Below are 21,221 nucleotides of genomic sequence, written 5' to 3' on the forward strand. Positions count from 1 at the left end.
GTGTCTGGTTTGGTTTATGGGTGTTTAACGTCCCAACGCGACTCAGGCTATGAGAGACGCCGTAGTGAAGGGCTCCGGAAATTTCGACCACCTGGGGTTCTTTAACGTGCACTGACGTCGCACAGTACACGGGCCTCTAGAATTTCGCCTCCATCGAAATTTGACCGCCGCGGCGGGATCGAACCCGCGTCTTTAGAGCGAGGAGCCGAGCGCCATAACCACTCAGCCACTGCGGCGGCTAATATGTGTCCGGTGTTCTAAAATCGTCTATTGCCTCATGCGCTGCTCCGGAGGCAGGGCTGCACTTAGGCAGCAGGGACGGGTGACCTGGAAGTTTCGCCAATGTTCATTTATGTTCGGTGCCATGTTCTCGTCCGTTCTGGCGCCAAGGTGACCCGCGGCACGCCGACAACGGGAGCTAAAAGCAATCGAACGTTCTTGCGGTCTAGTTGGTTCATTCCAGATAAAAGGTAGGACTGTGCGAATGGGACATGACAGGTGACAGAGGAACGAAAACGACAAATGCGGGTGCCTGTGTTTGTCCTTTTCGTTCCTCTGTCACCTGTCGTGCCCCATTCGCACAGTCCTACCTTTTATGTGGCCAAAAAAGTTTCATACTTAAGAGATCAACTATTGAAACATGCATGTCTTCCGTGCCCCGTTGCTCGCGCCGTCTTCATATTACTTTCCCCACGAACGAACTAAACCAAACAAGAGTTTTACTTAAGCATAACTCTTATACATTTGCCCTTTTCGTCTATGAAGCTTCCGCACCGAACCTGCCATTATGTGTGTCAACCTGATCGCCTTCCCACATGCCAGTCTCGAATGGTTTCAATGAGGCCACGTCAGGCGCGTCTGCAAAATACACAAGTCCGAGTGTCACTGAAGCCGTTGTTTGTATGTAAGTAGATTCTCTGTCCCCGTTGGTCGCGCCGTCTTCATTACTTTCACCATGAACCAGCTGGCCCAAACGAGAGTTTTAACTGTGCAAACTCTATTCCATATCCTAAGGGCTGCTTTGGTTCGTCCCCTGTTTAGTGTCCTCTCTTGTGGGCAACGCCGGGAGCATCGTGCTGGCCGGCTCAAACACGGTGTCCGCCGTGCTCATGCGGCTGCTTCTGCTGCTGGCTGACAACGCAGACACCGTCCAGGCCCGCATCCATCGCGAGATCGACGCCGTGGTGGGCGGCGAGCGTCAGCCGACCTGGGAGGACCGCCACTTGACGCCGTATACGGTGGCCACCATATGGGAGACGCACCGCTGGCATCCGCTGTTGCCCTTCGCGGTGCCCAGACGGTAACGTCCGCTGTTAACGAATATTTGACCAGCGTACACGTGCCGTTTCGAATCACCTAAGCAGATCGAAATGTGGTTCTCTACTCATCATAAGTACGTTGCAGCCGCGACGGTGGCTCAGTGGTTATGGCGCTCGGCTTCTGACCCGAAAGACGCGGATTCGATCCCGGCCGCGGAGGCCGAATTTTGTTGGAGGCGAAATGCTAGAGGCCCGTGTACTGTGCGATGTCAGTGCAAGTTAAAGAACCCCAGGTGGTCGAAATTTACGAAGCCCTTCACTACGGCCTCCCTCATAGCCTGAGTTGCTTTGGGACGTTAAGCCCTATAAACGAAACCATAAACCAAACGATAAGTACGTTGCCAGATATTCTTGTCGATTTTATGCCGCCGGGTAAACAATTAGAGCATAGTCCCCATTCTCTGTCATTTCCTTTAGCTATCTACAGACCAGAGCTGTGCTGCTCCAGCTAGGAAGGCTGCTTGTATAGCGTGAGCTCTTAGCTCTTACCCCGGCTTTACGGCGTCGGCGTCTGCACGCGCTAGTTCGCACGCTGCGCAAGAGGGCGGCACGAACCCGTGCCGCGGCGCATGGCTTCAACGCTAGTTTTTGTCGCCGCGCACAAAAAGCGCCACAAAACCGTCCCATGGCACACGTCGTTACTTCTCTTTGACAGTTAGGTCGTGTCCTTATGTTCCTGTGGTAAGTGAAAATTCCTTGACGGATGGTTACACCTGAAGAAAAACCGTCAGAACTGAAGACCTATCTGAAATATTCTTCGATCTCACATCACAGCTAAAGGTTGGCCATTCGCGCTGCAGAATGGTAACCGTCTTCTGAGCGTTTTGGGAAACTTCTTAGCAGAACAGGTCATTTGCTGAGTGTGGTTTTGAAGCAAACGCTTACACTTGGGATGCCACAAGCCCCTTTCCCTGAGCAGCAGGGTCCGCCAGCATTGTGCAAGCATGCACTAACCTCGCATAGCCGCTCGGTGTGCAACAATTACTCGACTGCATTTTTGTGCATGTCCGACGCCCACAGGCACGGAAGCACCTCGGCTATTCTGCTTTTGAATGAGGAGCCATGAAGCCTCACTCATGTTGTACCTGTCCCGAGAGCGACTCTCAACGCTTCTCTAGGGCGGCTGTTGATAGATTTGTCGTAGGGTAGGGGGTGGTTGGGGGAAAAAGGCGAAGGAGGAAAAAGCCGTCCCCGAACTGCCATCCGGGTAAACAGTCGCACCTCGGCTGCAACTGGGCTCCCATCACTGGCCACTTGAGTCATCTTCTTACGAGCGGGCCTAAGCCGCAGTTCATTAGGTAGGCTCTCACACACAACGACATTCGGAAGCAGTGCGCGGCTAACGCATTCAGTGTTTTCAAGCATGAGCGTACAGGACTAGTTGAAGAAGGGACAGTATGCCGGGTACTTTTCTCTACAGGGAAGGCCCAATTGGAAGAACGCCATACTCTACCTTGAACGCCCATTAAGCCATGGCACCGATTGGCATAATGCATAAATATGCAGGTTACCTAGCCAATTCATTGCTGCTAAAGTTTGTTGAGAGTTAATAAATTTGGCTGTGGTAACGTTTGTGATGGCATAGCCAAGACTAGCAGTAAGGGCGTTAACTGAGCTTGCATTCTTACACGATGAAATGGTTATTGAAGAGTGCATGTAGCTTTAGTTGATCGTTGACGTGCCATTTTTGCTGCGATGATCTCTGCTTTATTGAAACACTCATTACTGTCGGTGGAACCTAATGAGTAGGCAGTATGAGTAACCGGTAGCTCCACTCTATAAGGAAAAAAAAATCTTTGCGCACGTGCAGGTGATGTACTCACTCCGCCTAGTGCTCTCTTGTCGTCGACATAAACAACAGCAAACAAATTGCGTTCAGTTCATTCGTCACGAGGTTGGAAAGAAAAAAACAAACAAACTACACGTGACTGCGGTCACACGGCGCCAAGCAAGCTGTCGTTGACTGCAAACTCATATTACATGACACGCATCAAAAAAAAAAAAATGAGCACAGGAACTGCACGAATGAGCGTCAGTCAGTCAGTGTGCAACAAAATGTGTGCTGTTCAGTCAGTGACTCACTTATTGTGGAAAATTCGGCGAATGAACGGAGCACTACGAAAACAAAAGTTAATATACTTCAATGATTTTGTTTGCAGTGCGTACCAAGACGTCGTCATAGGAGAGTATTTCGTCCCTCGAGACGCCACGGTCATTGCCAACGTTTGGGGCGTCCACCATGACCCGGAATACTGGGACGATCCGGAAAAGTTTGATCCAACCCGATTCTTAAACGGCGACGGCTCGCTGGCGTGGGAAAAGGCCGAAAGAATTATCCCGTTTTCTGTAGGTCAGTGATTCGAACGCTCCGCTTCTATGCCGAACCTTTGCATGTGTGATCATTACTGCGTTTTTTCAATTTTGAAGGTGTACCATGAATGATCAGAAACGGGATTAAATAGCACTTATAAACAACCAAAAGAAGACTCCGAAGGCGCAAGAGATTTTACAAATACATCTTCCCGGAAATTTTCCCTTCGACTGGGACCTATCTCTGCGCGACATTAGTGCTTCTTCAGGAAAATTCTTAATTATTTACTATTGGGGAAATTACTAAAAATCTCAACTCAGCGGAGTGTTTGCAAGTACATTTTATGTTTTTATATTCTCACACGTCCACTCCACTCTGCACTTTGTCGAGCAAAATCATTTTTCTTGGCCTGGCAGGCCACAATATACCCACTCTCTGTTCATCTTCACGGATTACTTGGCTTCTTTTTTCATGGTCGCTTCCCTACAATCTGCTTTTTGAGATGCCCCGCGTTGCTGCCTTTTGAATAGAGTTGGAAATCCTGTTGACGCCGTTTTCTTTCACGCAGGAAAAAGGATGTGTCCCGCTGCAAACTTCGCTGCGGTTGAGGTCTACCTCTGCGTGTCATCCATTCTGCAGAAGTTCATTGTGCTGCCGAAAGAAGGGCAAAAGGTGGACGTCAACATCAAAGACAGCATCATGATGCGACCGGGCAATCATAAGCTCCGCTGTATCCCCAGAGTGTCTTTACAGTGCAGATAATATAAAGTGCAATATTACTTCCTTGTGAACGCAAGGAGACCTATAAACGGTTCCCTAAAGTTCGTATTTAACGAAACAAGTGGTACTCTGTGCTTGCAGCACAGCCACTGTATTCCCTGCTCTGGGATATCGGAGCATTTCCCGAGAGATGCCAGGTTTTTCTAAATTTCGTTTATATCTTACGTTGCTAAAAGACCCACTGGGCGCACCTTCCGTCGATGTCCGATTTCGTGTTCTTGAACGCGGAACATCACGCCCGAGGGCAAGTTGAGATTAAGATTAATCTCTACTAACTATCACCCCACTTCTCTCATTAGCACACCGCCCAAAAAAACTTAAGCGCACCATTTCCTCCGGTGTAATGCCTAACCTACTGCCTGATCATTTTTTCTACCACAATCAACATGGCTTCCTGAAGTATTTATCGTGGGATACCCAGTTCGCTGAATTAACTAGCGAATTTTTAGTTTTAAACATGAAATGCGCTTTGCTCCCGTTCTCCGCGCACCGGCGGTGACCTTGGCACCATAACTTAGGAAGAAACACCACTGACATCGGCGCCAGAATGCAGGGAGAAAACATGGCTGACCTTGGCGCTAGAATGAAGGTAGAAAACACAGTTCCCCCTGACACCAGAACAGAGGAAGAAAGCACGCCTGACCTTGTCACCATAATGAAGGAAGCAAACATGACTGACATCGGCGCTAGAATGGAGGAAGAAAACACGGCTGACCTTGCCACGAGAACGGAGAGAGAAAACACGTCTGGCCTAAACACGTTCGACCTTAGCGCGAGAAAAGAGAGAGGAAACACAGATGACCTTGACACCAGAACGAAGAGAGAAAACACGGCTGACCTTGGCGCCTGAACGAAGGGAGAAAACACGGCCGACCATGCCACGAGAACGGCGGGAGGAAACACAGCTGACATTGGGGTAAGAACGGAGGGAGAAAACGCGGCTGACCTTGGCGCGAGAACGGAGGGAGGAAACATGGCTGACCTTGGCGCCAGAACAGAGGGAGGAAGAATGACTGACCTTGGGTCAAGAAAGAAGGAAGACAACACGTCTGACCTTGGCGCCAGAACGGAGGGAGGAAACACGGCTGACCTTGGCGCCAGAGCAGAGAAAGAAAGCACGGTTGACCTTGGTGCCAGAGCGTAGCGAGAAGGCTTCGCTGACCTTGGGGCGAGAACGAAGGGAGAAAACATGGCTGACCTTGGCGCCAGAATAGAGACAGAAATCACAGTTGACCTTGACACGAGAGCGCAGAGAGAAAACACAGCTGACCTCGGCGCCAGAACGGAGGGAGAAAACACGGCTGACCTTGGTGCCAGAGCAGAGAAAGAAACCATGGCTGACCTTGGTGCCAGAACGAAGGGAGAAGGCTTCGCTGACCTTGTAGCGAGCACAGAGGGAGAAAACGCGGCTGCCCTTGGCACCAGAATGGAGACAGAAAACACAATTGACCTTGACACGAGAAGAGAGAGAGAAAACACAGCTGGCCTCGGCGCCAGAACGGAGGGAGCAAACGCGGCTGACTTGGGCGCCAGAACGGATGAAGAATACACGGCTGAGCTTGGCGCCAGAACACAGGGAGAAAACACGGGTGAATTTATGATCAGAACGGATAGAGAATACATGGCTGACCTCGGGGCCAAAAAGAGGGAGGTCTTAGAAGCGAACCTAAATGAACATCGGCGAAACTTTCTGTTCTCCCTGGTGCCTATGTGCTGCGCTGGTGCCGGAACAGCCCTTGCGTCAACAAATGCGTCTCCCTAGCACACAAGCAGGTGAAGCCAGCGTGCGGCACGGGAGCGCAAGTTCTGTCCAGGAATCTGAGCGGCGCATGGATGTATTGCGTAATCTGCGCGCCTGCGGGCAAATGTAACTCATGCGGTGTTGTCGTACAAAGCAGTGGTGCCGTCTTTCAGTGCGTTGTGGAACTCGTGGGAAACAGTGAGGACGGCAGAAGGTAGCGGTCCTCGACATTGCACTGTGCCAGCAGAGCGACCCTGGTGAAGGCTTGTTGTTCATGCCTGAGACGAGGCCTTGCCTTGCAACAATGTTCAATCTCCACAATGTGGCACGCCGGTACTGCAAAGCATTTCATGCTGACGTCTACTCTCGGCCCCGAGATTTTCCTCAGATCGGCGTCATCTTTCTAGACTTTGCAAATGTATTCGTTCCTGTTCCTCAATTTTCTTCTCAAACATATAGGTTTTTGATTTTCATCAAAACTTGCTTCCCTGGCTGCGACCCTTTCTGCAAGGACGCAAGCAGTTCACCTATGTCTATAACTGCCGCTCACCTCTTTGCAACATTTCTGGTGTCCCACAAGGTTCAAGTGTATCGCATGTCTTATATCTGTCTACATAAATGTCCTACCTGCTAACATCAAATATATAATGAGAATATTTGCAGGCGACTGCATCATTCATACGCCCATCCTGAGCTCCAGCAACATCACCACCCTTCAACAGGATATAAACTCCCCTGCATCGTGGCAAAACAAACGCCACATATGCCTCTTAATTTAAACAAATGTATATCTCTAAGTCCCTCACAAACGCACAGTAATCGACAGTAGTTACAGCAATAAATCAGTTGCCATAAACATAAATTCATGTTACAAATATTTAGGAGTGCACATTACGTCATTATTATCATGGTTTGGTTCAAACCATTTACTCCAAGGTATCACGCGCACTTGGTTTCCTCCGGCGCAATCTAAAATCTGCAACACCTGAAATAACAGTTTCTATACATGATGGTCCCTCGTCGGTACCTGGAATACGCCTTTGTCTAGCGTTCTTCGCATGCGTAGATCGCCTCAGACCTGGAAGCAAATAATAACGGAGCCGCTCCTTTTTCACACCGCAAGTTATAAGAAATATCAGCGTCATTTTATTAAAACAATCGCTCCGCCTTGCAACGCTCCCAACCCGCCACATAATTTCACGTCTGTGTCTTTTTCATTGTTTTTTTTTATCGCTCACCAAGGCATCCACAGAACATCACCCCGCCTTAGGTACTGCCATCCCGTCGCTCGCATTAAAGCCCGTCCTTCCGCCGTGAGGCGCTCGTTTTTCCCAAACGCCGAAACACTTTAAAATAGCCTGACCGTTGTTATACTCATTTTGTGAGCGCCAAATATTCTGCGATAAAACTGGCAAATCACTTTTCATAACATCGCCGACCCGTTTTGCGGCGCTGCGTATTACTTGAATTCAGAACTGTGAAAACCATGCTACGAAGTGTCGGCTGTACCCTGTTTTGAAATTTGAAAGCTTGATTTTGTTTTGTATCATCTCTGTTAGGTTGTATGTTATTGTGTTGCTTTTTTTCTTCCCCTCTTTTCCGTTTGTTCTGTCACCGCCCCATCTTGTACGCACGCTCCTCCTTGTGCAGTGCCTCTGTGCCTTTAAGGGACTAATATATAAAATGAAAATAAAATATGCATTGATAACCACATGTTCAGTTGCTCGCTATGGCTACTCTCTATCAGACCTGGCATTTATAGCTTCGTTTGCTGGGTTTCGCTTAGTTGTTCTAACTCAATAAATGTGGAGCAAATTTCAATGAAGCAAGTTGTCATTGCCTGTTGGCATCCGCCGGGGCGCCGCCATACGACCGTAGAGGTAAGATACACAGGTCGCAGTGCCGCAGCTTTGGAAGACGAAGAGGTAGTAGCATAGACGTTCGCGCTGTCGTTCATGCTTACTGTCTTGCCAAATCTTGTTATCGTTACTTGCGATAGAGTTCTCCGATAAGTTTCGTTACAGGGGCCGAAACAGTACATTTCTACGACGGTGTTTCGCCAAAGGCACACTGACTGCAGCAGCGCATGCCGGAAACTTCTAGGTCTTCACTGAAGTGTCGATGCTTCCGGTCGCGACATATCTGCAGAGAGAAAACCTGGTGTGAGGAAACGACGAAGAAATACATTTGAGAGGATTAGCGTCATGGTGCTACTTGATTTTCTTCTCATCGCGCATGTTAGCTGCTCTTGGGTGAAATGCTTGGAAAATGCCCTTTTGTCCCTACCTTGGGTAGTTGAAAGGAGGGTTAGAATGGGCTTTACCGCACAGGGCAGATCTCGGTCCCTCGTGGATAGATTTTCTATCGGGTTAAAATTTCTAGAACGAGCTGGGTCATCGAGCCAAGCTGGGTTTTCGAGTTCCTGTTCAAGCTCACTGCGACGGGAATTTAAGGTGCAGGCTTCTTTCCAAAGCCATGAAACCCAGGGAAGCCGAAAACCAGGCCGGGCCATGGCTTGTACACATTTAAGAAAACTGGTGGGTAACCGACCGGCATATGGAATCGAACCCACCACCTTCCAAAGCAGAGGGGGTACGAGGCGGGGACCAGGAAAGGTAGAGCACCATGGCGCTAGTCCTGTCTTTGCTCCTTCGCGCCTATCGGAATTTACGCAGATATCTCTGGATGCAACTAACTGGTGCAAACAAGAGTTTTACTGCTCCGATCGCATTTCCATTCTCTGACTGTGGCACCTGTGATTTTCCGTGACCGCTGAGTTCGCGATGCAAGCAGAATCAAGTGAAAAGTCCCACGCTGGGTGTGGGAATAAACTGAGAAGAAAATTTGCAATCTCATTTGCGAATTTTGCAGTTAGTAAGCTGCTCTGCACACAGAAAAATTAAACTGCTGAAGTTTTCGAGGAAGAATCTATCTATCGAAACTGGATGTTTCCCTCTGGTGTCCGTCCGATGTTTATTGCCATTAGTGATACGTTTCGTAAGCGCGAGAAAGTGCGTTATATTTTAGGTCTTTCTGCGCGGTATAGACGCCAGAGTGCAAAACTTTGCATAAGGAATTTTCTTATCCGCTTTTGCCGTGAAAGAATGGTTCGATTTGTTTTATGATGTTTAACGTCTAAAAGCCCCCAAGTCTATGATGGACGGCGCACTGCAGGGCTCCAGATAATTTCGGCCTATTGGGGTTCTTTATCGTGCACTGACATCGCACATTACACAGGCCTCTAGCATTTGGCTTGCATCGAAATGTGATCGCCGCGGCTGGGATCGAACCCGCGTCTTTCGGGCCAGCAGTCGAGCGCCATAAGCGCTGTGCCACCACGGCGGCCCCACAGTAGAAAGAAAGTGAAGAAAACAGCACTCAAAAAGCTTGCCTTGACCACGGTGTCCACTAATGCGCACACTGCATTAATGCGTTGTTTTCAAAGGTGATGATGATGATGATGATGTAGAACATTTATTGGGTCCAGGAATTTTATGCAGCTATACAGAGGAAGTGTCTTTAAAGAAAATGCAAAGTGCGATCGTGAAATTTTACGTACTGAAATTTAATACACTGCGCACTGTTTTCGGAACGTTAACAACAAGGTGAGACCTCTGCGATGTGCTCCAGGTTGAACTGTGTCGCGAATTGGTAACGCGTTCCTGACTACTGAAGGGGAACGCTATCGCCTGCGGGTTCGTACAAGACAACAAACAGATCAAACAAAGCAAGACGAAGCCGTATTTGTAATTTAAAGGAAAAGAGCCAATAAGAAACGAGAACACAAAGGAATACACACACTCAGCACGCGTACAACACTACAGATTAAAGGAAAGCTTGAGTTCACCAGAGAGTGTGCGTCCCAGGTAAAGCGGCGATGCCTAGTACACAGAGCGGACGCGGTTAGATGAACTGCGACGCGTCGTTGACGTTACGTAGCAGGAAGCGGCGGAAGAGAACCAGGTGGTAGTAGAACCGCAGAAGACCACAGGAAGACGCCGGTGGTCTCCCGTCAACAGCCCGAAGGACTTGGCAGCAGCAGCCGGAGAAGCGCTGCTAGGACCCGTCGACGGCGTCCCGAAACGCCGTAAGCTTAATACAGGCTATCCAAGGGAGCTGCCACCTCCGAACTTGAAAGGGATGCAGGAGGCTTGCGTCGGGGATCCAAGGGATGCCCACGGCAGCAGGGACCCAACGACCGACGGCTGCCATCTCCACGCTTGAATGGCCCGATCTCCGCTGCGCTGCCTCCCTTTACACGTCGGTGTTCTGACACGTCACTCTCCGCTCTCGTGCTCGCCGCGCTCTTCGTCGTCGTTGCCTCGCACACACCATTCGCACGTGCACACGCACAACGCTTTGCTGGCACGCGCAGCTCTCCGCTGTCCGACGCACCACTTTCGGCATACCGCGTTCAAAAATCCCCCGACGATTTCTTATGCACATCACAAACTGCCGGGTTGCAGTCTTCTTTGCTCTGGTTCTTAGTACCAAAAAATGTGCTTGCCCACAGCATTGATCATCGAGCCAGAAAAGCAGCAAAAGCACCACCTTGGCGTTACTTGAAACAGTACTCAAAATTATGTATACAAAAACAGAAATAAATTCGCGAACAATGCTAAATCATAGCTATAATAGTTAAAATGGACAGGATAATTTATTTTATTTGAGCGAAAGCTGTAAAAGGTAAATTTCAGGCTTCTTTCCGTTGTGCGGCTACGCCCTTATATAACGGTCGGCTCTGGTTTTCACACGGGCACGCAAGGGGCGCTGATGTAGTAAGCCTTGGGCGCGTTGGTAATGGATCGCGCTGCAGGCGGTCGCATCGGAGCGCGCTGGACTCGAGAGAGAGGAGGTAGCGCCCTGCTGCACTAGTATTGCAGAGATCACGATGCGGTGAAGGGGGAAAGAATTGAGCCTAACATTGTGACAACCCGACCGCGGTGGCTGCGTTTTTATGGAGGAAAAACGCTAAGGCGCCCGTGTGCTGTGCGATGTCAGTGCACGTTAAAGATCCCCAGGTGGTCGAAATTATTCGGAGCCCTCCACTACGGCACCTATTTCTTCCTTTCTTCTTTCACTCCCTCCCTTGTCCCTTCCCTTACGGCACGGTTCAGGCGTCCAACGATATATGAGACAGATACTGCGCCATTTCCTTTCCGCAAAAACCAATTATAATTATTAGCCTAACATTGTGTGCCAACGCCAATGCGCAGTGCACGCGCCGTCATCATCATCACCAACCTAACTACTTCCACTGCATGACAAACGCCTCTCTGATATCGTCCCAATTAACTCTTTTCTTTACTATCTGCGGTTCTATCATCCCTGGAAGCTCCTAATCTCATCCGTCTACCTGGCTATATGCCGCCCGTAGTATGTTTCCCTCCTTTAGCATTCCACTTCGTTATAATTATCAAACGTCAGTTATTATATTGCGTTCACGCTACATGCCCTGCCCATGCTCATTTCTTCTCGTCAATTTCGATTTAGATGTCATTAACTCGCATTTGATGCCTGACTCTTTCTGCTCTCTTGCGGTATCCTAACGTTTCAGTTAGATCCTCTTCGTTAGCCTCCATGTTTCTGTCCCACACCGCACGGCATAATCATCATCATCATCATCATCATCATCATCATCATCATCATCATCATCATCATCATCATCAGTATCATCATCATCACCACCACCACCATCATCATCATCATCATCATCATCAGCCTGACTACGCCCACTGCAGAGCGAAATGCTCTCCCATGTCTTCCAATTAACCCTGTCCTTTGCCACCTGCGGCCACCGTATCCTCGCAAACTTCTTGATCTCATCCGCCCACCTAACCTTCTGCCGCCCCCTACCACGCTTGCATTCTCTTGGATTCCACTACGTTATCCGGAAGGACCGACGGTTACCTTGCCTTCGCACTACATGCCCTGCCCAGGCCCATTTCTTTCTCTTGATTTCGACTACGATGTCATTAACACGCGTTTGTTCCCTCACCCACTCTGCCTGCTTCCGCTCTCCTAACTTTGCGCCTATCATTATTCTCTCCATAGCTTGCGCTTGCTGCGTTGTCCTTAACTTAAGCTGAACCCTGTTCATAAGCCTCCCCGTTTCTTTGCCGTAGGTGAGTACCGTTAAGATACAGCTGTTGTATACTTTTCTCTTGACGGATATTGGTAAACTTCTATTCATGATCTAGGAAAACCTGCCATATGCGCTCAACCCCATTATTATTGTTTTGCCACGTAACACCATACAAAATGCGTGGCCCGAACTGACCTGACGGGCGGTCGTTCGAAGGACGACGATGGCAAGGAAGTGAAGCACTGCTATGGGCACGAACGTTCAAGGCAGTGCTTGCGACTAAAAGCAGAACCTTACGAAACCTGGCACAAGCGTTAAAATGCTTGGTTATGATTCATTGAAATCGGTGTGCTTTGTGGATTTTTCGTTCATCAAGCACACACAGATAAAGGCAGAGAAAGCATGAAAAATGCCAAGAAATTAGAGATGATGATGAGACTTACTGCGGTGTGCTTGGATGGCGTGTTTACCGGTGGCATTCAAAAGTTCCGCGGCGATAGACTGCAGCCTTCTTACGTCTTGCGTGGCCCGAGCAGATCACCACTGCGGGCTTTACTTCTGCTTTCGAAACATTCGTTGATATTTTTTATTGCCCTTGAGCCGAAAAAAAAGAAAAGGCGGTCTGAACGCTGGGAGAAACGAAATATGCTCGGGTCGCCTTGAACGGTATAACCCTGCGGCTTTGAGAGGTGGAGTCCTCGCAGGAGCACTCGAGAGGTACCAGGACTTCTATGTACTATGATGGAGTACAAATGAAACGCGAGAGAGATAATTCAATGCGAATGCTATTACACTAGACTAATAGTTTGAATAAAATCATAAGCAAACAAACACCTTTGATCCCTCGTACCATACGGCTATAACCGACTTAGTAATTTCACAATAATTAATCACACAAGTGTTCAATCCCGAGAAATATCCGTGATCATCCTGGTGGTGTTCAAATAGTACTTCCCACGTTTTATTTGTTCCCGATTGACATTTTAATTAGCCGCACTCAACAGACTTTCAAAGGATATCGTTTGCACAGTAATGATCATAGCCTACGCTGTAAACGACGCACCCTTGGCACCTTTCTTTTGCAGTACCTGAGTGTTATGTAAGGATTTCCTGCTGGAGCTGGTAACTATCCGAGTATTATTCCTCTCTGCTGTGCCTATGAAGAAGAATTTACGTGATAGACTCGTGCTTACAGTGACGGCTGCCGGAAAGCTACTCCTGCAGGTTGCTGCGCTCTTCCGCGGCGTAGCGTGACACCGAGATATCAAAGTGATCGCGCACGCTGCCGGAGGTGGATGTTTACCCGGGGCGTTTTTCAGCCTTATATTGACGTGCTCCCACTCATCGGGCTTTCGGAACGGGTCGCTCGACTGCACTTCTACGAGAGGGCGGCACCAATGCACAAAAAATCAGACAACTGACTGTGTAAGTGGGGCTGACGTTTGTTTTGAAACTCGTCTTCGTATCACCCATGCTGAAGCGCCCCTCAGTCGGCCTGGATGTCGTGAAACGATATCGCAAGATCCGCACGCTAACCGCGCAACGCTATATTGGCTAGGCGCATGCTCACTCCTGTCCCGCGACATTACTGCGTACGTAAGCAGGTTGCGTGCGTAGCAAAGGAACTACTTGGTCGCACCCGCTTGTGGGTAGCCCAAAAGCTGCCTTGTTTTTGAAAGATCACAATATCCTTCTTTCAGCAGCCATTGTTAATTTGGAGACGAAGTGGAAATGAAACCATTAAGGGAGAAAACATAAAAGAACATCAAACAATTTAGAAAATTAAGCTTGTTTTCTGTTAGGAACAGCCATGAACCTTATGTATTGCTGTTATTTCAGGTACCACAGTCTCGGCCATACATATCTGCGCGAATACGATCAATATGCGCGACAAGATGCATTTAAGTGATAAGTGCCAGGTAGGCTTAACAACAGCAAAATCACCACGGCAGGCTCCAGGAGTCTTGAACAGCTCTTTCATTTCAAACCTAAGGAACACTACATTGTCCCACTACTCCGCAGATTTGCAATGCGCTCATGTGTTTATCTAGAGGCCAGTGGTCTGTTCAAACAGCATGTCCCAGCTAACGTGAGCGAACTTTCGAAGAAAAACAAATGGTTGAAGATTTGGCAACGAAGCCTCAATTCCATTGCCAGTGATCGCTAAAACCCAACAGGTGTTCGCCTTCATTAGTGTCCTTTAAGATAACTTCTGTTGAAATGCTAGACGTCCAGAATAAATTGCAAATGGGTCATGTTTTGAAAGGAAAGCCTTAATGTGAACGTTTCCTCAGCGCGTTAAAAGATGCACGCGAAACCGCTCTGGGCGACGACTTGGGCTGTGTGGACTTAGCCGTGGTAAGTCCGCGGCCAGTGCGCGAGCGCTGCCGGCCTTTACCACGGACTTGGGACAGCGCCGAACTAGTGCCGCTAAGCCTAGCGATCCACACGCTCCTGTGGGAGCCATTCGGAGATTTCCTTTATTTCTTATGACCCGGATGATGTCAACGCACCATTTTTGAATGTTCAAAGCCATGCGCCGTGCGCTGGCAGCGAAGGAAACTCGAAGCACTTGTTCTGGTTCCTGGTAAAGCGTTACATATACAAAACAAGCAATCTAGCGGCGAGGTCTTTGGATTTCACAAGCTTTTCACAACGCAATGACAATTTCGTAACACGTAAAATACGCCCTCGCTGTAATCTAACAGTTTATAACTAAAACGTTGATACAAGGAAGGAATATTCCTCCCCCTTGGAAACTTAATTAGAACATATTGGATCCGCTATACATATTTATGAAGGAAAAGTTTCCGTCACCTGCTGTTATGAGACTACTGTAGTCTTGTGATGGCTGTTATTTACATTTCCTCACCAATATGTGCATGCATCTTGATTAGCCTGTGAACTAAGGATCTTGATACTTGTACCAATGATGTTTGCGTTCAGTCGGGCTCTGGCTAAGTAGATGAACGAATGAATGAAACTCCTGACCATTTCGCGTTACGTATGTCATTTTGTAACGGTGCGCAACACTTTCGAGCCAATTCGGCATGACAGAGTGAAATCACTGCATATTATCTGCTCTGTCCTGCAGCGCACAAAACATGCCTGGAACTTGTACTGCCGCAAGCGAGGTCTGCATAGAGTAGTTATACAGACAACTGTAAGATTTGGCACGCGGTTTGAGGCTGACGTTCCCTCATTTACCTAAAATTGGGTATGCAGCCCGGTTAGAGATGCCACGCTGCTGGTGCCTACAGTCCGCTGCGCCTCGGTACAGTCGCCAAGATGATTGGAGTTACCCCCTTTTAGCCGTTTTGCATCCTGCTTTCTGCATCCGGCTATATCCGGCCCACTGCGAGCGCTCTCTGCGTGTCTGGTTCATTGTGCAGCTAAGTTTGCGTTTCCGCAGCATGGTCTTATGATGGAAACCGTTTGGAAGGGCAATTGGTGCACTTGATGAACGTGCCACGGACTTCACAAGGATAAGCGGCACAAAACGAAAGGTGAAAACTATTTCCGATGACCAGAAAGTAGCCATCATCATGTCGTTCGATGTGGTGCATGCATTCTCTACAGAAAATTTTTGTCATGCAGCGAAGTATTAAAGGGGCTCGCTAAAGGAAAGTAGCTAACTTAGAATAATGGATAAAATATTACTCAGGAACACTGCTAATGTTTTTCCTGTGCAGAAAGGTAAATGTGTTGCGGAGGAAATCCCAAATGAAATTTCGAAAATATTTCCGCATTCAAAATTGCCCGCGAAATTTCCCCACGTAAACATCATATTTGTGACCTCGTCATACTTCGACACTCCGATCAACGAAGAGGAAGGCCGCAAGGAAGTTCTTTTTTTTTGGCGGGGGGGGGGGGGGTGCAGGGAAGAGGGGGCTGATGAAATTTTCGGCATGCATGATGCCTTTACGGCTTTCGTATGACCTAGCAAGTTTTCTGCACTCCTATCCTCCCCTGTCACGTCCAATCAGAGCGAGAAAAATGAAGCCTGCCAACTATCGCGATGGCGTCGACGGCGGCTTATCGATCTCGGGCTGGATCCCATCTCATAGCATGGCTCCTGCTCTCGTGTTCACTGTTTTTCCGTGTTAAGGCGTAGTCCGCCGGTAGCTTGGGCTTTCTCGTTCATGAATCAGTGTCCCATGCACATTTCGACGCTACCAGGTTGTTGATTTCACAAACGAAAACCGCACAGAAAGCGAGCAGAGCGATTTGGCTTAGGTCTATTTCCGCGTCAAGCGAAAGCAGGGGCGCACTCTTTTGTATCGTTTTCTTCCTCGTTTAACGTGACTCGCCGGTGGTGTGCTATTTGCGATCGATGAATTAGTGTTTTGCGCCTCTTTCAATGAGCTCTTGTTGCTGTTTTCAGCATTGTACAGGAAGCGAATGAAGTTATATATTGTTCGACTTGTTTTCGCATCGACCGCATGCAGTTCAGCGTTCGTGCGCGTCAGTCGTTGCTGAACTGAAGAACAGGACTGGAGAGCGTGCTCTGGTAGGGAACCAGCATCTCCAGTGCGGATACAAGAACTGCTAGCGCCAAGAAATTAATAATAGGGAAATGATAGAAGGTGTCAAGCATAATAACTGCAGCCTGTCGGTATCAATCCGTATGCATCAGCCAACGTCTCATCCATTCTTAAAGAATAATATGCGAATGCCCATTCGCCCATTCCCGAAGTTATGAACTCTGTTATGCATACCCCCCTTCCGAGTCCATTTTGTGGCATTTCTCTCCTCGCAAAACGAACCTGAGGTTATTTGCAATCATACAACGAGGTACAATTGCGTACGCAGTGCTCTTCACCTCGTCGTGGGCGAGAATAATATTTCGTTCTCCTGGAGCTGCAAACGGCAATAAAATTCACCGCTGCTTGCACTGCGGCTGCATTAGTTGCTTTTCTGGTCACTTTACCGGTGGCTTACCGTCCGTTTCACTTTTTTGTGGTTATGCTGATCTCGCTCTTTGCGCTGTTTATAATCACTATACAATGACCAAAACGTTCTTTCTTGCTATGAACTGGTGCGGCCTATAAATTCGAATCGGAGTTCAAGTGCAGCTGTTTCTGAGTCAGTGTAGAAATGGTAATATAATATTGTGACCCGCCACCTTGAGCTGTCTTATTCAGGCTGGCTCATTTTAGCTTTTTAAAGCATCAGGAGTACAACACGGCCTGCTGTAACGTGCATGCAGGATAAGGCCTGGCTTCGAGACCTAAGCCACTGGTAAATGGCGCAAATGTACTCCGCGGTGCGCTGTTTGAGCTCTCTAGAAAGCTGTGTGCATGTACGTAATTCCATTTGGAGTGCCAGAAAGCTTGAGCCCCGCTGGGCATTGAACAGAACTAGGAGGATTCTACGTGTGTTTGCAAAATTTAGCACTCCGAAGTGTTCTTAAATAGGGACTTGAGCCGATTTCACGATATACTGAGGTCTTCAAAAAATGGACTGCTCCCTGTTTGCAAACAATGTGACGTCAGGGGAACAAGTGGGCGAGGGGGCGAGCCGAGCTAAAACAGGCTTGGTTGGAAAGAGCTGCCTTTCCGGTCCGATCTGCCTGCTGTGCTGAGCTTGGCGGGCTGCCCGACGACGTGCATTTTCTGTCTGAAATTGTGCATTAAGTATGTTTAAATAAAGCCAAAGTACGCGGTACTCCAGTACCCGGACCCATTAGCGACTTAATAAAAGACGCTGCGGAGTTAATTAGTGATGCATTTTTCTTTTCTTGAAATTAAACAGTGCTACATATATGGACGAATACACAAAAAGACATGACAGGACGGGCGCTGTCTGACAATTGAAAAAAAAAAGATTTTAAGTGTTCGGCAAGCATGCATTTCGGAGATATTTCCGTGCATCTAGTAAGAACAAGCCTGGCCCATGCTGTACGCAGACACTCAAGTCCTATCAGCCACTTGAAATCTAATGGAGCTAGCAATATGGAAGAGCATGCTTACAAGTAGGTTACTTCAGACTTCGGCACCGGCGACCTCATACTAAACGCCCTTCAAAGAATCGACTACAGAGCCTTACGAAAAGCACGTGGGCGCTCATGAGTGAAGACGGCAGTGTATACGAGCGCCATGCTCTGCTGGCCGATTTTCCTCTCAAGTGCCGACATGTCTTGTTTGTCTCTTTTAGATTACGTTACGACTGACAAAAAACATGATATCATCGCTAGAACGTACAGCTTCCAGGGTAAGTGCAGTGCGGGACAACCAATGCGATGCGCATCGCTCGAAACAGCTGTACGCAAAATAGCGGGGCAATTAAGCGCGTTTTTACAGTATTGCATGATATTCACACAGAGGGGACTAATATTAGAACAGCACACTCAAATGACGCGAGCAAAACGTTTTTCGACTCGGGAACGACAGCGCTTGGTCGAGCGCGGTATCTTATGACTCCGGATTGGAATGCGCGCCTGTACTTAAGCGGCCAAGCTAGGCGCAGGCATAAACCTGCGAGCCGTCTCGTAACAGAAGCTATAGCTTCTTGAACGTAAGCTGCGACAAAGGATTAGCTGCAATTGCCTATATAGAAGTTCTTTAATACTTCCAGCCGTCACGTGCCTCTTGGCCTTAGAGCGCTAGATCGCTCATAATATCCGTACGAATCGTCCGGGAGCATAATAAAGCAAACTGAGAACTTTCTTGTTCACACAAAAGCACATGGGCGCACGGGGAACCAAGTTCATCTGGTTACAACCAAGTGAAATCAAATCGGTCTTTGGGGAAAGGAAATGGCCAAGTATCGGTCTCACATATCGGCCGACACCTGAAACGCGCCGTAAGGGAAAGGGTAAAGGAGGGAGTGAAAGAAGAAAGGAAGGAAGAGGTGCCGTAGTGGAGGGCTCCGGAATAACTTCGACCTTCTGGGGACCTTTAACGTGCACTGACATCGCACAGCCCAGGGGGGCCTTTTTCCGTTTCGCCTCCATCGAAACGCTGCCGCCGCGGTCGGGTTAGAATCCGGGAACACCGGATCACAAAGTGCACGCCGCAGATCCTGACAGCGCTTGACGTCGGTGACATCTGCTCTTTGCATGGCTCCGAAACCCATTTTTTACCGGTTTTCTGTATTCGAAAAGCGCAAGGAATATATACAGCTGGTCTTCTTCGATGCCCCAGCGCATTCCACCGAGCAAAAACCCGATGGCATTGAGGAAAACAGCAAATAGTCACTACACGGGACCAAATCCACTGCGTCACGCCGCCAACAGCGCAGTTTTTTGCCAACCACTCCAAGCCATGCCCTTCGCCCCTCCTTCGAAACGTCATCCGTGACGTATGCCGGGAGAGGTCTTTTATGCCATTTATAGTATATCAGTCATCTTCAATACAACCACATTAGCACAGGTACCAGGAGTAACTATTGGTTGCGGGAACTTAACATTTACAAGCATGAATAAATTCGTGCCTCGAACTGCTCACAACTTTCTTGCTTACTACGTAAATAACGCTGCCCTTGAAGTTGTAAATTCGTACCTGTAGTTCAGTGTTCATACCTAAGCCAAACTAACGCTGATATTCTATCTCGAGAACGTCGTTAAGAACGCTAATGGAACGCATAGGCAGCTTCGCTCAAACTTCTTTAGAGCTCCTCTTTCACAGTAACTTCATTATTAAACATTAGTCTGTTCAAATCCTCAGTATGCTGATCCCTGCTCCCCAGCCATGACAGCTTGGGGCAAGGGGGGCGGGGGCTGCCTCCCCCCCACCGTGGACGTTCGGATATTTTTTATGCAGTAGCAGAAAACAACTACACAGCTTGATTAGCACGCTTAGGCCCCGCATATCCATATTAAACGCCCTTCAGGATTGAGAGCCAACTTTGCACATACACACTATGATTTAGATACAGCTGCTGACGAAGCCGCCATCGAGTTTGGTTCACAGAAGAGTTGTCACGTCGTGGGAACTGATTATGCAATTGTATGTTAACCGAATTCTATTGACTTCTATTAGTGTCACGTATAGTCAAACCCACTTATAGTAATACCGGTTAAAACAATATGTCGGATATAACAATGAACAACCGCAGCACCGTCAGCTTCACCATGTGTTCTTTGGTAAATTAAACCGCTTATAACAGCCGCCCTGTGGCTCAGCGGTTACGGTGCCTGGTTGCTCGCCCGAAAGCCGCGGGTTCGGTACCGGCCGCGGCGGTCGAATCATGATGGAGGCGAAATTCGAGAGGCCCGAGTATTGTGTGATGTCCGTGAACGTTAAAGAACCCCAGGTGGTCGAAATTTACGGAGCCTTTCACTACGGCTTTCCTCATAGCCTTAATCGCTTTGGGAAGTTTAACTCCAATAAACCAAAACCGCTTATAACAATGCTGTCACAGCACATTATCGGTTATAACAATTGAATCTGGTCACTCAGAGCCAACCTTAAAAAATACAAATCCATGGAAACGCTATAACGGAAGCAGCCAACCCACGCTTAGTGCCAAAGTGCATGTTGTTTTGAAAGAGCATAGTCCTCCAGTTTCAGGAATTAATCAGCGGATTCTTGCTGCCTTCATCCCGGTTGCGTTGGTGCCCGCCATGACTAATCAGCCACTTCACCGTCGACGGGCGAGTCACGGGGGACCGCTTGTACGAAAAAAAAAGCTGGCTTGGTTTCACTAAGGTTTATGATTCACAGTTTTGCGCACTTCCAGCAAAACAGCCAAGAGAGCCCATTCAAAGAGCAGTGCATGCCGTGGCGAACAGTCTGTCCGGTTCGGGGAGGACGCGTCAACCACCCTCTTCGCTGCCCACCGTGCTTCTGGTTCTCCTGGAAGCTCGAGATGGTTTCAGGAACCGACCGAGAAAAGTACAAATAAACGGAAGATTCCCCGCTTTAGCACTAAGATGTGCGTCGAAGACTTTGCCCAAGGGTCACCGCCACGAAATCTGCTGCTTTGGGGAAAAGGGCTGGAACCGGGGGCGAAAACGTTATAAGAGAGCGCCCGTCTGCCTCA

The 21,221-nt window shown here is 48.5% G+C and overlaps 2 protein-coding genes across 5 annotated transcripts in view; one reads left to right on the top strand and one right to left on the bottom strand.

Annotated features, from left to right (window-relative positions):
* LOC144124716 (cytochrome P450 2H2-like) overlaps positions 1-5,410 on the top strand; it is a 46,481-nt gene extending 41,071 nt beyond the window's left edge. For 3 of the 4 annotated variants that reach the window (XM_077657564.1, XM_077657565.1, XM_077657566.1), the window contains 3 exons: positions 1,042-1,300; positions 3,479-3,669; positions 4,199-4,405. In XM_077657564.1, the coding sequence (XP_077513690.1) occupies positions 1,042-1,300; positions 3,479-3,669; positions 4,199-4,392 (644 nt within the window). In that variant the 3' untranslated portion in view covers positions 4,393-4,405. Of the gene's footprint in view, positions 1-1,041; positions 1,301-3,478; positions 3,670-4,198 lie in introns of all 4 variants that reach the window. The other variant, XM_077657567.1, reaches the window with a different exon arrangement.
* LOC144123866 (uncharacterized) lies at positions 4,792-6,857 on the bottom strand. Its single transcript, XM_077656593.1, has 2 exons — positions 6,834-6,857; positions 4,792-6,168 (listed from the first exon to the last, which is right to left on the bottom strand). Exons 1-2 carry the CDS (start codon positions 6,855-6,857, stop codon positions 4,792-4,794), a joined length of 1,401 nt encoding a protein of 466 aa, XP_077512719.1.
* Positions 6,858-21,221: the final 14,364 nt, after the last annotated feature.

Source organism: Amblyomma americanum, chromosome 3 (genome assembly GCF_052857255.1).
Source record: "Amblyomma americanum isolate KBUSLIRL-KWMA chromosome 3, ASM5285725v1, whole genome shotgun sequence".
Classification (NCBI taxonomy): domain Eukaryota; kingdom Metazoa; phylum Arthropoda; class Arachnida; order Ixodida; family Ixodidae; genus Amblyomma; species Amblyomma americanum.

What these genes read in the sequence shown, in the direction of transcription:
- LOC144123866 (XM_077656593.1), bottom strand. Translation starts at nt 6,857, where the DNA reads ATGTTGCTGGAGCTCAGGATGGGC. An exon ending in TGCTGGAGCTCAGGATGGGC is followed by an intron (nt 6,169 to 6,833) that starts GTATGAATGATG and finishes CTTGTGTGCTAG; the next exon opens with GGAGACGCATTTGTTGACGC.